This window comes from Microtus oregoni, unplaced genomic scaffold (genome assembly GCF_018167655.1).
Source record: "Microtus oregoni isolate MIOR12 unplaced genomic scaffold, Mior012 000045F_ref0000178, whole genome shotgun sequence".
NCBI classification, from domain to species: Eukaryota; Metazoa; Chordata; class Mammalia; order Rodentia; family Cricetidae; genus Microtus; species Microtus oregoni.
In genome coordinates, this window is record NW_024543219.1 from 16,906,307 (window position 1) to 16,920,086 (window position 13,780).

At 47.7% G+C, this 13,780-nt stretch overlaps 1 protein-coding gene across 3 annotated transcripts in view; it reads left to right on the top strand.

Moving 5' to 3' along the window:
* Positions 1-2,405: 2,405 nt before the first annotated feature.
* Positions 2,406-13,780, top strand: part of Dlg5 (discs large MAGUK scaffold protein 5) — a 105,583-nt gene continuing 94,208 nt past the window's right edge. For all 3 annotated transcript variants that reach the window (XM_041634040.1, XM_041634042.1, XM_041634041.1), the window contains exon 1: positions 2,406-3,173. In XM_041634040.1, the coding sequence (XP_041489974.1) occupies positions 2,870-3,173 (304 nt within the window). In that variant the 5' untranslated portion in view covers positions 2,406-2,869. The remainder of the gene's footprint in view (positions 3,174-13,780) is intronic.

Sequence of the window (13,780 nt, forward strand, 5' to 3'; positions counted from 1 at the left end):
CCAAGAATCCAACTCAGGTCATCGGGGTTGGCAGCAGTGAGCCACTGAGTCAGCTCACCAGCCTTTCCTCTTCTTATACGCACACCGGTCTAACCTCATTTTAAATTGGTTATTAAAGGCCCCATTTCTAGGGAGGGGTAAAGCTACAAAAATTAGTTCATGCCAAGGTGATTGGTTAAATCAACCCTAAAACATTAAAGATATCCATGGGCTTTCTCATCTAGATTTATATTTCACATAGCCCTCAAGAACATCTTATAAAGGACAAAGGTCATGTACACCTCTGCCTGGACCCTACTAGGAAGAGCTCTCACCAACTCTGTTTCCTCACTGATTCTTAAGAAGGCTTCCTGGGGGCTGGAGAGATGGCTCAGTGGTTAAGAGCATTGCCTGCTCTTCCAAAGGTCCTGAGTTCAATTCCCAGCAACCACATGGTGGCTCACAACCATCTGTAATGAGGTCTGGTGCCCTCTTCTGGCCTGCAGACATAGACACAGACAGAACATTGTATACATAATAAATAAATAAACAAATATTAAAAAAAAAGAAGGCTTCCTGGAGCAAACACTGATTCTCTTCACCATCTTTTGGGAGTAATTGGAAGACTACATCTCTTCTGTCTCAAGCACCCTTTAGATGTAAAACTTACAGTTTGTTCTAATCATTATTAGTATTCGTTTTTAACCTTTCCTCCCTCTCCCCACCTCCTTCTTCCCCTCTTCATTTAGATATCTATTAATCCAAATAAGAACTGAGGTGGGAAGGAACCTCAGAAATGAGTTAAGTAGTGACCAGCCAGAGAGAAGGTTTCTTAGGAGCAGGGGAGAGAGAAAAGATCCGGGAAGTCTGTGCAAAACTATGGCACCGTGACACTAGCCAACCTTCATTCCCCTAAAACCTCGTGTCCCAATTAGTATTAACTGTCAACTTGACACAACCAGGAATCACCTGAAAAAAGAGTCTCAACAGAGCGATTGTCTTTTAAAAAGGTTGGTCTGTGAGCTTATCTGGGATGTGGGCTTGTCTTGATTGATAACTGAGTAGGGGAGCCCAGCCCATTGTGGGTGGTACAACTCTGGGCCAGTGATCATGGGCTGTATGAGGAAGCTAGCTGAGCGTGATCCTGACAAGCCTTGGCTCTGAGACTTCCTACCTCGACTTCTCTCAAAGAAGTGACCTGGAGGTGTAAGTGGAAATATAAACTTTCTTCCCCTAAATTGGTTTTGGTCATGGCATGTGCCACAGCCACAGAATAAAAAGGACAGCTTGTTGAGTCACAAAAGTCCAGACAATCTGCAGAGAGGGAGCTGCAGAGAGTTTTGCCCCATCACACTGGATTCCACGACAGGTTATAGAAGAAGCCTTAAGAAATTGACTAAAGCTATCGAGCCCAGCCCAGAAAACACATGACCACAATAATGCTGAGATGAGCCCAGCACTGCAGTGAACCCTGTTGAACTTACTCATGAAGCCACAGCAGAGAACCCTGGTCTGAGGCTCCTCTCATCCTCTTTCTCCTGAGGAAGAACCAGATGAGCAAAGGTAGTTGGTTCTCTTCCACCTTGAGCATCATCCCGAGGCACTGGGCATCTCATGAACAAAGCCTGGTACTTTGGTTCTAGTCACTATACGCTTTGTTTTCCAGAAATAACTTTGTCTTTGGTCAAAGAGTTAGGAAATTTAAAACACATTTGCTTTGGGCAACAGTTCCCTAGAAAGAGCTCTTGGCTAGTCTCAGCAAGTGAATCAGTGGTTGCAAAGCAGAAGTTTGCAGACTTCCCTGGGATGTAGACACACCAGCATGGTGGCTGCTGCTGGGGGCAATTGCTTTGGATCCAGTCAACGGTAAGTAGTAGTGTACAGATGGCTGTCTGTGGCTGAAATCATTAGGGGAAGTAAGGTAACTCTGTAGTTTGCTTCAATCTTGGGGTGACACCAAGGGGGTGAGCATGTGCCAGAAATCTCCAGAAGCTCACAGTAAAAGCACACCCTACTCCTGCGACATCCAATTGCCTTTGACTGCGACACTCAGGTACAGGTGAGCAGGATGCTATTAACTGTGCTGCAGGTTGGGGGATTTTATTGGGAGATTTTTCTAAGAAAATCTTGGAATGGGGCCCGATTCTGAAGAGATCTTAAATGGGAGACATCTAAATTTAGTGGGGGGAGGGGCTCCATTGTGTCTTCGGTTTATTTTGAAATTCTCAGGAGACCCTGGATTAGGGGCAGTATGTGAACCGGGTGGGAGTTGTTTTTCCCAACAGTTTAGGGGCTACGGGCGGGTGGGGAAGGGGCGGGACCCTTCCTCTCTTTCCACCGCTTTAGTTGCCTGCCACCTCCTCCAGGCCAAAGACGGGCTAGGGAGGAGAGAAGCCAGAGGGGCGGGCCACGGTTGTGCTGCCCAGGCGTGAGAGCCTGGGTCAGCCGGGCAAGAGCCGTCGGGCGCCTGGCGATTTCCACCCCCGCCTCCACCCCCGCTCCGCGGCGAACGCAGTGTGCGGTGAGGCGGTGGGCACGGAGGTGGAGCGGGAGGGGGCATGCTTGGCTGCTGCAAGGCCTCGGGACGCGCCCCGGCCGTTCCCACCTCCGCCTCCTCCTTCTCCTCCTCCGTCTCCTCCTCCTCTTCCAGTCCCGCCGCCGTCGCCGCCGCCGCCGCCGCCAACATGGCTGCGCCCCGGAGTCCGGGAGGCGGCCTCTGAGAGCGGCCCGATCTTCTGGGCCCACGGCTCGCAGGCCCCAGCCCATGGGCCCCGCCGCCTCGCGGCTCCCGGTACGCTAGGCTGCCGCCCAGCTCGGCGTGCAGCCCGCCGGCCTCAGAGAGTCCCGGCGCCGTCCGGCGGGGCGGGGCGGCGCGGCGCGGGCCGCCACCATGGAGCCGCAGCGCAGGGAGCTGCTCGCTCAGTGTCAGCAGAGCCTGGCCCAGGCCATGACCGAGGTGGAAACCGTGCTCGGGCTGCTGGAGGCCGCCGGGGCGCTGAGCCCGGGCGAGCGGCGGCAGCTGGACGAGGAGGCTGGAGGCGCCAAGGCGGAGCTCTTGCTCCAGCTGCTCCTGGCCAAGGAGCAGGATCACTTCCAGGACCTGCGTGCCGCGCTGGAGAAGACGCAGCCTCACCTGCTGCCCATTCTCTACCTGAACGGCGTCGTCGGGCCGCCGCAGTCCGCAGAGGGCGCGGGTGAGTGGCAGTCCCGCGGCCCCTCCTGCCCGCCGGCCTCCCCTTCTCTCTGCAGCTCACAAGGGGCTGGGGGTTGGGGGGAGATGAAGGCTCCGGTCTCGGCTATTGCTCTACCTGTATGGCGCGGGTGACATCTTCTTTCTTAGAGTACCTGGGGAAGGGGGCAGATGCCTGGACCCGAATTCACACATCATGCCCCTGTCCTGCGGGTCTCCAGGAACAATAACCCCTCACCGAAAGCCTTGTTTTCCCTCTCCTGGTTGCTACTGCTGCAGAGTCCCCCGGAGGCCACCAGGTCCGGTGGCAGGGCGGAGGGATGTCTGTCGGTCAGCCCCTTTTCTAAGCTCCTCACCAGTGGCTAGCCCTTTGGGAGCCAGAGGTTGCAATCAGCAATAGGTTATATAGGCCAGGGGCAGAAAGCCTAAGTTTTGATCCCTGCCACCCCGTCTTAGGATCACTCGTGCCTTTTCACTTTGTGACCGTATCGGTTTTCTTCTCGCTGCTGTATCTCAGTCTCTTAACTTGCCCAGATTTACTGTGAATTATGCACAACGCCTTCCCTCGGTTTCTCTGGAAATTGTGGGCCCGGAAAAGTTGAGGAAGTTGCATTGCACCATGGGAAAATCTTAGTAGTGGTTGCTGTGGCTCGGTTCCCTCCGTTAGAGTTCTGAGTTCCCGGTGGAGGAGCACTGGTGACTGATTCCTTTGAGTGTTGCCCTTTGGAACCCCTGTGTTCCTGCTCTTGAAAGTGACTGATTTGGAAGTGTGGTTGGGGGAGGGGTACTGCTGGGAGTTTGTTCCTAGTGGTAGACTTGTCCTGACTGAGCTGGGGAGAATGAAAGCCAGCCTCTTAGACAAGGAAGGACACATAGTGCAGAGGAAGGATGAGGGCTGGCATGCATGGTGTGTGTGGTAGCAGGAACTTTGCCTTATCACATTTAATCACTGTTAACAGTAGGTGAACTGTCTATTATCCCTGCTTTGCTGGAGAGAAAAATGGCTTGCAGTGGTTAAAATGTTCAGGAAAGATTGAATGCCAAGAGTTTTGAATTGTCTTGTTGCTTTAAAAAACATACTCAGAACCTGGAAACAGCCCTTGTGTAGGTCTTGCCCTTGTTTTAAGTGAACCAAGTTAATAATAATCAGTAAAGACACATATGTAAAGAATAGTGAATGAAGAGCTGGAAAATAAAACCTGCCCTTAGCAATTTGAGGACCAGATGTTGAGGATACCCGTTTATGGGTCTGTTTTAGAAAGGGAGTGATTTTATTAGGTAGCAGTGATCTTTTCCATGAGCCATCTCGACCCAACTCTCTCTGGCTGGAGTAAACTGACATACAGAAAGGCAACCACATAACTGCATTTCACTGGTGGCCCTGCCATTTCCCTTAGGCACTCTTTCCTCAGACTTGCATTCTGTCCCAGCAAGTATGGTTTATTGGAGTTCCTGGGCAAAGTCAGTAGTCTCTTTGACTAGCCCTTTGAAGTTTCAGAAGGGCCTGTTACATGCAACTGAGAGGATAAATGACCTGATCAGAATGACTTTTCTCTTCTAATTGCTTCTATTTAATTTTTAAGAAGGAAGTTTGTCGCTGGGCGGTGGTGGCACACGCCTTTAATCCCAGCACTCCGGAGGCAGAGGCAGGCGGATCTCTTTGAGTTCGAGGTCAGCCTGGTCTACGAGGCTGTTCCAGGAGACAGGCTCCAAAGCTTCAGAGAAACCCTGTCTCAAAAAAGAAAAAGAAAGAAAGAAAAAAAAAAAAAGGAAGTTTTTCAAAGATCTGTTTCTGGAAGTCTTTCTGAAGAAACATAGAAATTAGAGGGCATCCAAGAAGTCCTCACAGGGGTGAGTGTGCATCAGCTCTAGGAGTAATCTCTGGACTAGAGGAACTTATACCCCCTCCTGATACCTGGCAGTTAAATGCTTCTCTGGTCTTCCCTCTAAGGAGCTCTTGACCTCCAAGGAATGGGGCTGAGATTTATCCTTAGGGCTGTAATTTTTTTTTTTTTGATCCATTTCCCCCCATTTTAGAATTCTCTTGCTTCAAAGAGGGTCATGAAATCCTTAGAGAAACTATTGTCAAGGAGGTTATTTAATAGTCTGGAAGAAATTAGTATACCACTTGATATGGCAAGAGCTTTTGGAGCCTTCTGTGACAAGGTGACATGGTGTGTAGTCAATGGGCATCTGTGTGTCTTTGTAATACTGTGATCAGAGAAACTCAGGGTTAGGTTGGTGAAGCAGGGGCTTCTGTTTTGGGGCTGATGTTCAGCATGTTATGTCCTCATTTCCATCTCAGTGACTTGTGACAAACCCAGTGTCATGGAGTAGAGTCTTAATCTTCCTTACATTGAGTTCCCAGGGCCAGGTGTCAGATATCAGGAAGGTCAGAGGGCAGGGAGGTGACAGACACCAGGAGCCTCCCTCTTATTTCTCTGCTGACCATGCCTTCCTGCTACCTTTTCAGGAGACTATTGGTCGTGAAGAATTCTGATATCTTGTGTCCACAAGGATTTGTAGGGAAGGAAGCAAATTTCTTTGCCCCAGCTGGTGACAGTGAGAGGTGAGAACTGCCCCTCACTGGGTGACTAGAGTCTCCGTGTCTTTTATTGTATTAGAGCTGAATTTGGTCACCCGTTTGTGTTTCTCTCATGAATTTGATGGTAGCATATGATTTCTCTCACAGAGATACTCGAGTTCTGCGTCTGTGCTCAGCCACAGTGTCTTCATCTTCATGATGGGATCCAGGGTGCCCTGCTGCCTGCCTCAGTCCTCAGGGGGCACAATGTCTTCAGCTCTGGGGCTTGGCTTGGTGGGCAGACTGCAGGCAGGGGTGTGTCCATGTATCTTGATGCCTTTTTTGAGCAATGGGACATTGATGGGAGATGGATCTATTGAGGGACAGATCCAAGAGTAGGTTTTCTGCTCGTTTATAGATTGTGTGCTAACTATATGCTTTCCTCCAATACTCTCTTGTGTGCCAAGCTTCTCTTAGAAGACAGAAATTGACTGCCTGCTGGTTCTCCACCCGTGTGCTTAGAGTTGTCTTTGTCCTCTGCCTGCTTCTGTGTTTCCTAGAGAGTAGTTGACTTGCTCTCACCAACATGAAGAGAATGGCATAGGATTATCTGCTGAAGAAGTGGAGGAAAAAGTGGAGCAGGGACTGGTACTTGAGCTGGAGCTGAAAGGGAACTCACCTTTTTTTTTTTAAGATTTTTATTTTATTTTATGTGTATTTGTCCAGCATTTTATATGTGCTCGACATGTGCACCTGAGAGTCAGAGTGCCTGGAACTTGAGTTACAAATTGTGAGCTGCCGAGTGGATGCTGGAAATTGAACCAGGGTCCTCTGCAAGAGCAACAAGTGCTCTTAAACATCAAGCCATGTCTCCAACTCCCTGAAGGGGAAGTTGGAATTCAGAGAGGGATGTAGGGAGGATGGCAGACACTGCAAGGACTGTTTGTCTCTAGGCTGCAGAGAGTAGGAACTGGGACAGGGAGAATTGCCATTGGCTCTGAATAGATATGGGGTAAGGAGGAGTCAGAGAACTGTGGTCCAGGGTCCAGTGAGAGGTTTGAGTGTTCAATACAGGTATTGTAGAAGGTGAGGCTGAAGACTTTTTTTTAAAAAAATTAAATCCTTCTCATTTATTTGTTTGGATAGGAATGTACTATACATTATTCCCCACTCCTGTTTCACCCTTTTGTCTCCCCTTTCACCCTCCCCCCCAACCTCCACGCTCCCAATTTACTCAGAAGATCTTGTCTTTTTTTTCCCCTTCCTAGGCGGATTCATATATAACTCTCTTAGGCCTTTTCTGTTTTAATAGGGTGTTCCTCTGTAGCCCAATCTGTTTTCAAACTTGTGGAAGTCTTCATTCCTCAGCCTTGTGACCTAGACCCCCTGCCCCCTTTTTTTCTTCTCTCCCTCTTCATTGAAAAAGGAGCGATCCTGCCAGGCTTTTCCAGAGACTAATGGTGTGGCTTTGTGTTGCCAGGTGTGGGCGATGTATTATTTTGTGATGATTACCTGGGCCTTTGGTTTGTCTCCTGCCTTTGGGCACAAGGTATTTTTGCTCAGTCCACTCTGCCATGGGGATCATCGGGGAAGAAGCAGAAGTATCAACTCCAGTGTTCAATGACTTCCAAAGTTGTGCTATTTGAAGAGATGTGGCAGAGGAACCTGAACACTGTTGTTGTAGTTTCTAAATGGGGGCAGGTTGTAGTTAGATCTCTCTTAATTAGGGCACCATGAAAACGTGGCTCAAACCATCTTAGGCAAAAAGGACAACTTATTGAAGTATAATAGTCTTATTGACATTTCTTAAGGCAACATGTCTGACAGTGGTCTCATAAAATTATATTACTTAGTGACATTTCTATAAGTAAATAACAGGATGGTTATATAATGGTGGAATCCCCTAAACATATATGTTTCAGACCATTACCCCAGTGTTAAGTGACATATAGCTACATTCTAAAACCTTGTATGAGGGACAGTTGATACCTGAATCCTTTTCCATAGGCCTGAAATATAGCCTCAGGTCTCGTGGGCTTTTTGTTCTCTGGTCCTGGCCAGAGAAGGAAGGCAGCTCTATCCAGTCAATCCAGGCGGAAAAAAAATCTTCTGGAAGGATTCTAATTGTCTTGACTATATGCATGTACCCATTTGAGGCAGAGTGGCTGTAGCCAAAGTTAGAAGGCTAAGGTTGGTTTTGCTTTGTCCCTGTGAAAGTGGTCTGTTCCAGACAAGGCCGTTTTTAAAGAAACAATTTCTCCAAGGGAAGATGAACAGGAGGGATATTGTAAAGATATAGACATTATACCTGACACCATCCTTAGTAAAATGAAAAACCTAAGTCATTGCTAGAGTGGGCTGTTGGTGGTCAGGCCCTGCCTGAGCAGGGCAGTTAGCTTTTCTAAACACATTTCTTCCTGTGTTAAGTCTTCTCAGGCAATTAATGGAGCTGGAAAAGCTGGTTGACAACTGAACTTGTAGAATTCCAAATATATGTACCCCTAGTGTTAGGTGGCCTGGAGTTTCTTGTTTGGTTTCATCCATCCTTCCCCCAGAGAGCTCTATATTATGGGCCGTAGCCAGGGTCTCTAGGATGCTAACACTCAGGTTAGCTTCCTCCATCTCTGTCACCTGACCTGTTGTGCCCTCTTTAATCCCCTGGCTCCTGACCCAGGAAGGATGATGAACAAGAGCATGAAGAAACCTCAAAAAAAGTTACCCAGATACCCTAGCCTGGTCAATATCTCTCCTCTTTCTCTTCCGTCTTTCCCAGCAGTCACTGTCTTTGAACAAGGCCTGGACTGTCTCCCGTGAGGCTCCAGTTCTGCTCTCTGTCACTGTTGTTCTGGGAAATTGAGCCCTGTGTCACTCATCCCTTTTCTTGCCACAGGTTGGCAAGGGCTTCTACTCCGTTTGGATAGATCATAACAGTCAGGTGTTTAGCAGGCAGGGGTGGGTGTTTGGAACTGGGGAGACTTCTGCGCTTAAAGATAACTTTAAAATTCACAAAAGTGATTTTTTTTAAAGTTTTCTTTTGTAATACTTGCAGTTGGGAGTTTTTATGGAAATTTTATGATGATGTAGAGCCTATTCCTTATTTATTTATTTATTTATTGAATGATGGCGCACTTGGACAATTTTAGCAGCACGTGCTCCTGGCAGGCCTCTTATCAACCACACTGTCAGCAAGCCTGTTGGGAAGCTGAGTCAAATGGGCCAGTGAGCCCTGCCTGCTTCTCAGTATGTGTCTCAATATGCTATTTCAGGTCCTATTCTCCTTCCCCAGAGTTCTGCCCAAATACAGCCATTATAAAGCAACACACTGCTTCAGGGTGCTGTTCGACAATGGTAAGGACAAAGGAAGGGCATTTTGTTAGTGTGGTGAACCACGTCACATAATAGTGGCAGTACGGACCTGAATGGATGGAGTGTGGAGGGCCTGTAGCAGTTCCTTGTGACCACTCGAAACAGGTGCCAGTGTTGCTGGCTTCTGTGGCTGTGGGTCCCTAGCACAACGTAATCCCCAGGAGGTGACATACCCTTTGAACATATCTCAGATGCACACATTAATATTGCCACTCTCACTATGTCTGTGGTGGAAGCTGGTGGTTTGACATTGGTTTTTTTAAGTCATCAAGGTCACCCTCCAGGTACCAGCAGTGTGAGGCTGCTCCAGAGTTGTGTGAAGCAATCTTTCCTTTTCCAGACTCCAATATCAGCCAGGTGTCCTTGAAAGAGCCCCCACTACAGGGACCTGCTTTTAAGTGCCCTTGGTCTTGACCTTGGCTGAGCTTCTTGGCTTTCTGGCCCTTGTTTTACAGCAAAAGACCCAATTGGTGTGGCCCTGCCTGGGGAGTTCCTCAGCCCTGTGGGGTTCTGAGCACTCCCCCACTGGCTTTTAGTCCCAGGAGGGGTGGCAATTGTGTTCTAGCTCTACACCTTGGTTGCTGTTAATCTGCTTTAATGTTAGTCTTGAGTGGTGTTTGACATGCTGCCTTCAAAAGTCAGTAGAAGGAGGAGATATATTTTGTCTCATTTTTTCCCCTACTTCATAGGAAGTGCCTGTGTCTTCTTCTACAGCCCCAGTGGGAGGAACACTGTGCAGTGGTTTCCTGTGTGGGCTGCAGAGATTGGCAGGAGCATGGACCTATGTTGCTGGCTGGAGGAGGACCGCTTGGTGTGTTTAGCAGGGAACTTTAAATGGGATAGGATTAGAGTAGAGACAATGGGATTGTTTTTTCCTTTTTATTCTTCAGTATTTGCCTAGAACAGATTGTAAATCTTTGTGTTGTGTCCCAGTTGATGTTTTTGAAGTGGAATTCTACGAAAGTACTGCAGAAGCATTTTTACCTGAAGAGGTATTTAGAGTGTCCTTTGTTGACTGTCAGCTCTCTAACCCTGGGCAGGATGGTGACTGCATTTATTTCAGTGTAAGGATCATAACTCATTTGCTAAGGGTGTGTATGTGTTTAATTATAGTAAGACTTGACATATTATAAGACTTGCCCTGAGCCATTTCATTTCCCTTTAGCGACATATATATAAAATGTGGAAATAGCATCTTAAGTGTGCATTTCAGTGGCAGGTAGTATTTTTAGACTGTTGTGAGGCCCGTGTCATCATGTTTCCAGAACATTTCCATCTTATAGAAGAGTGTCTGTTAAACAACTCTCTACCACTCCCTCCCCAGCCCACGATAACTACTCTACTTTCTTTTGCATGAACATTAATTAATTTAGATATCTGTTATAGGTGAACTTAGTATATCTGTCTTCCTCGTGTGTGTGTGTGTGTGTGATGTATGTATATATATACACACACATGTGCAGAGGACAGAGGAGGCTATTGAGTGCCTCCCTCCCTCCCTCTCTCCCTTCCTCCTTTCTCTCTCTCTCTCTCTCTCTCTCTCTCTCTCTTTCTGTTATTCTCTGGAGATAAGGCCTTTTGTCAACCTAGAGTTGTTGTTGTTGTTGCTTTTCAGCTATGTTGGTGGCCAGGAATCCCCCCAGTCCTCTTGTTTCTTCCAGATCCCTCCCTGTCTCTCAGCATTGGTGTTAAAGTTATGTGTGGTCACCCCTGGCTTTTTATGTGAGCGCTCACCATCTGCACTCAGGTCTTCAAGCCCATTTCCGCAGCTCTTCAATATTTCTCTTCTAGAGCCGACTGTAATGGCCCATGACTTTAAACCCAGTACTGGGGAGACAGACTGGCGGAGCTCTGTGAGTTCCAGACCAGCCTGGACTACATAAGGAGTTCTAGGACAGCCAGGAATACAAATTGAGACCCTGTTTTGAAAAACAACAACAACAAAAGGCAACACATTTGTCTTCATAGCAAGTGACATATGCCAAAATTTCCTTGTAGAGGTTGAATGCTACCCGTTCTTGTTACATGCTGTACTTTCCTTGTCTGTTCGTCACTCAGTGGTTTCCCCTGTTGGCTGTTGGGATTCATGTTGCTGTGAGTTGTACAATGCACATATCTATTTAGTGCCCTTACTTTTCCTTCTTAGGGCCATGTAGCAGCTCCATATGTGAGCTTTTAAAGAGCTGTCATATTGGCTGCTTTCTGTCTCTAACACCTCAACTTGGGCCTGGGTGGAGGCCTAGTTCTAACATTTTCTTTGGTCTAAATTGCAAGTGTAATAAACAATCGCATATGCACATTCATACCCGTGTGCGTGGGCACACACACACGTGTGTGTGCTTTCTTACACATACGGACCTCCAAATACATGTTGGTGAGTTTCAGGCAGCTCCTTTGGATGGCAAGGAATTAATTTCAGAAGTTGCTTGTGAAGCCTTTGAGGCCAGGATTTAACCATGTCGTCCCAGCAGAATTCAGAGCCGGCAGCCAAGAGTAAAGCACTCATTTCCTCCTCCTTTGCAGTGCTAATAACTTCATCCCAAAGGCCTTGAAGTATGCTGGGCATTTCTGCTCCCTAGACCACTCAGCTTGGCTTGGTTTCTCATCTGGAGTCCAGGGTACCAGCTCTATCAAGATGTTCTTAGAAAAGGCCTAGGTCAGCATTTCCCCAGGAAACCTGCCTTGGGGTGGGATGTGGATGCGTTTTTTGCCTTGTCCTGACTCTGTGGTCCAGTGCGCTTTGGGGCTTTACTAGAATGGCTCCAGAGTAATTAGATCACAGTCTTTTCTGTGGAACTTGTTGTAGCATCTGTGTTCAGAGCAATACATACGAGAAACCTCGGCATTACACATGGTATTGGAGCACAGCATGTGTTACTCATTTTCATTTCCTCTGGTCCTCTCATTTGGAAAACCCAAGCTATAAACATTCTCCTTTTTTTAGCTTCCAATGCCCCCCTGAGCTAGACACGTGCAGGAACTGTCAGAATTCAGGTACATGTTCTTACTGGGCCTGGTGTGGCTTAACTGAATGAAGTCAGATTTCATGAACATTATTCTTTGAGATGCTTTTCCCCAGGACCAAAGCAGCAGGACTGGGCCTTGGGCCACAAGTCAGCCTTGGAAGGATGTATGTGGGAACTGCTTTGGTGTCTCAGCTGCGACAAGTCTGGGAAGACCTTGTTACTGTCCATCAAGAATAAGTCTTTACTGAGCCTTTGATGGGAGCTGGCCTGGAGAACAGAGAAGATGGTCTCTGTTCTGAGGATATCATGGAGGGTGGGTGACTTTGATGAATGGCCCAGGTGGTTTGAATGGTGTAGGTGGGATTGGAACTGGAGAGCAAGGCTCTAGGACTAGAGGCGGTTGAATGCTGCAAATGTACTCTTGAGGGCCCAGCAATTTAGGTTTACATCCTAATATTTCCAACCTGAGCTCTGTGACTCCAGCAGCCACCTAACCTTTGGGACTACCTTTTCCCCATCTGTGGAAAGGATTAGTAGTGTTCTCTGAGGGCCTTGGTGAGGGCCACTGTCTCTCTGAGAACTGCTGAGAGTAGCAACAGCCTCAGCTTACGTACACATGCCAGGCAGGGGATTAGAATGAGAGAAGCTCAGGGGGGGGTCCATCAGTGAAGAGGATGTCAATCTTTGGTGGATTGGTCCTTGTGGAGGCATCACCTGCCCTATAAAAAGGACAAAAGCTCAAAGAGGTGAGCACAGGGAACTCAGGGAGACAAGGAGTGAATCCTCACAAGGAACTCAGGGAGACAGGGAGGGAAGCTGTGCAGGGAACTCAGGGAGACAGGGAGAGAAGCTCAAATGAAGCCTTTTAAATGGTTTATCTTCTCAAGCATTTGGAAATGGACTGGGTGATAGAAGAAGCAACCCTGTAGCTGAATTGGCCTCTTCCAGCAACCTTAGATTCTTATATTTAAAACAAATCCCAGCTAGCATATCACTTCACTTAAAAATAACTCAGGTCTGTCTCAAAACAGCCAACGCTCACCTTAGTTTTGCCCCAGCCTCCCTCATAGTAAGGCTTCTCAAGAAAGCTCAGTGGGCCTGATTCCAGTACTGCCTGTTTGTGTGAGGTCCTACAGCCTTTGATTGGGGTCATCATGACAGATACAGTCACAGCTTCATCTTTCTGTGTGTCGATCCTTTCCATCACTTGTCAGTATGTGCATGGTCCTTACTGCACTTTTTACCGTCTACTATCTTGACTCTGCTAAGTGCTGGTCCCACAAAGGTCACACCCATATTAGCATGATCCATGAAGGGACCCTGGGCCCATTCTGAGCACCCTGCTCTGGATTTGTTAAGCCATCTCCATGCCAAGCTGGCATTAAGTTTTCCTTGTCTTATCAGGTAATGTGTTTAAATATGTATCTTAACAAGGTCTACCTGTTAAGTTTAGTTGATGCCATCTAGGACTCTTGGGAGGAATTAGGGAGCTGGGTCTCATCATGTAGGCTGGTACTTCTAAGAAACTGTCTGTGATGTCCCTTCTCAAACCCCATGCCTGGAGAGAGAAGAGCTACCTCACAGCTTCACTTCCCTTCATTAGGGGTGAGTCCTGGCTGGTTCTGGAGACTGTTGTTTATGGAGCCTTCCTTCCACCTGCTTCCTCCGTGTACTTTTGTAGGTGAACCATTTTAAAAACGACAAATGGCCCAATGTGGCTAATGAGAAACCAGTCCCTACTACCCAGGACAGTGA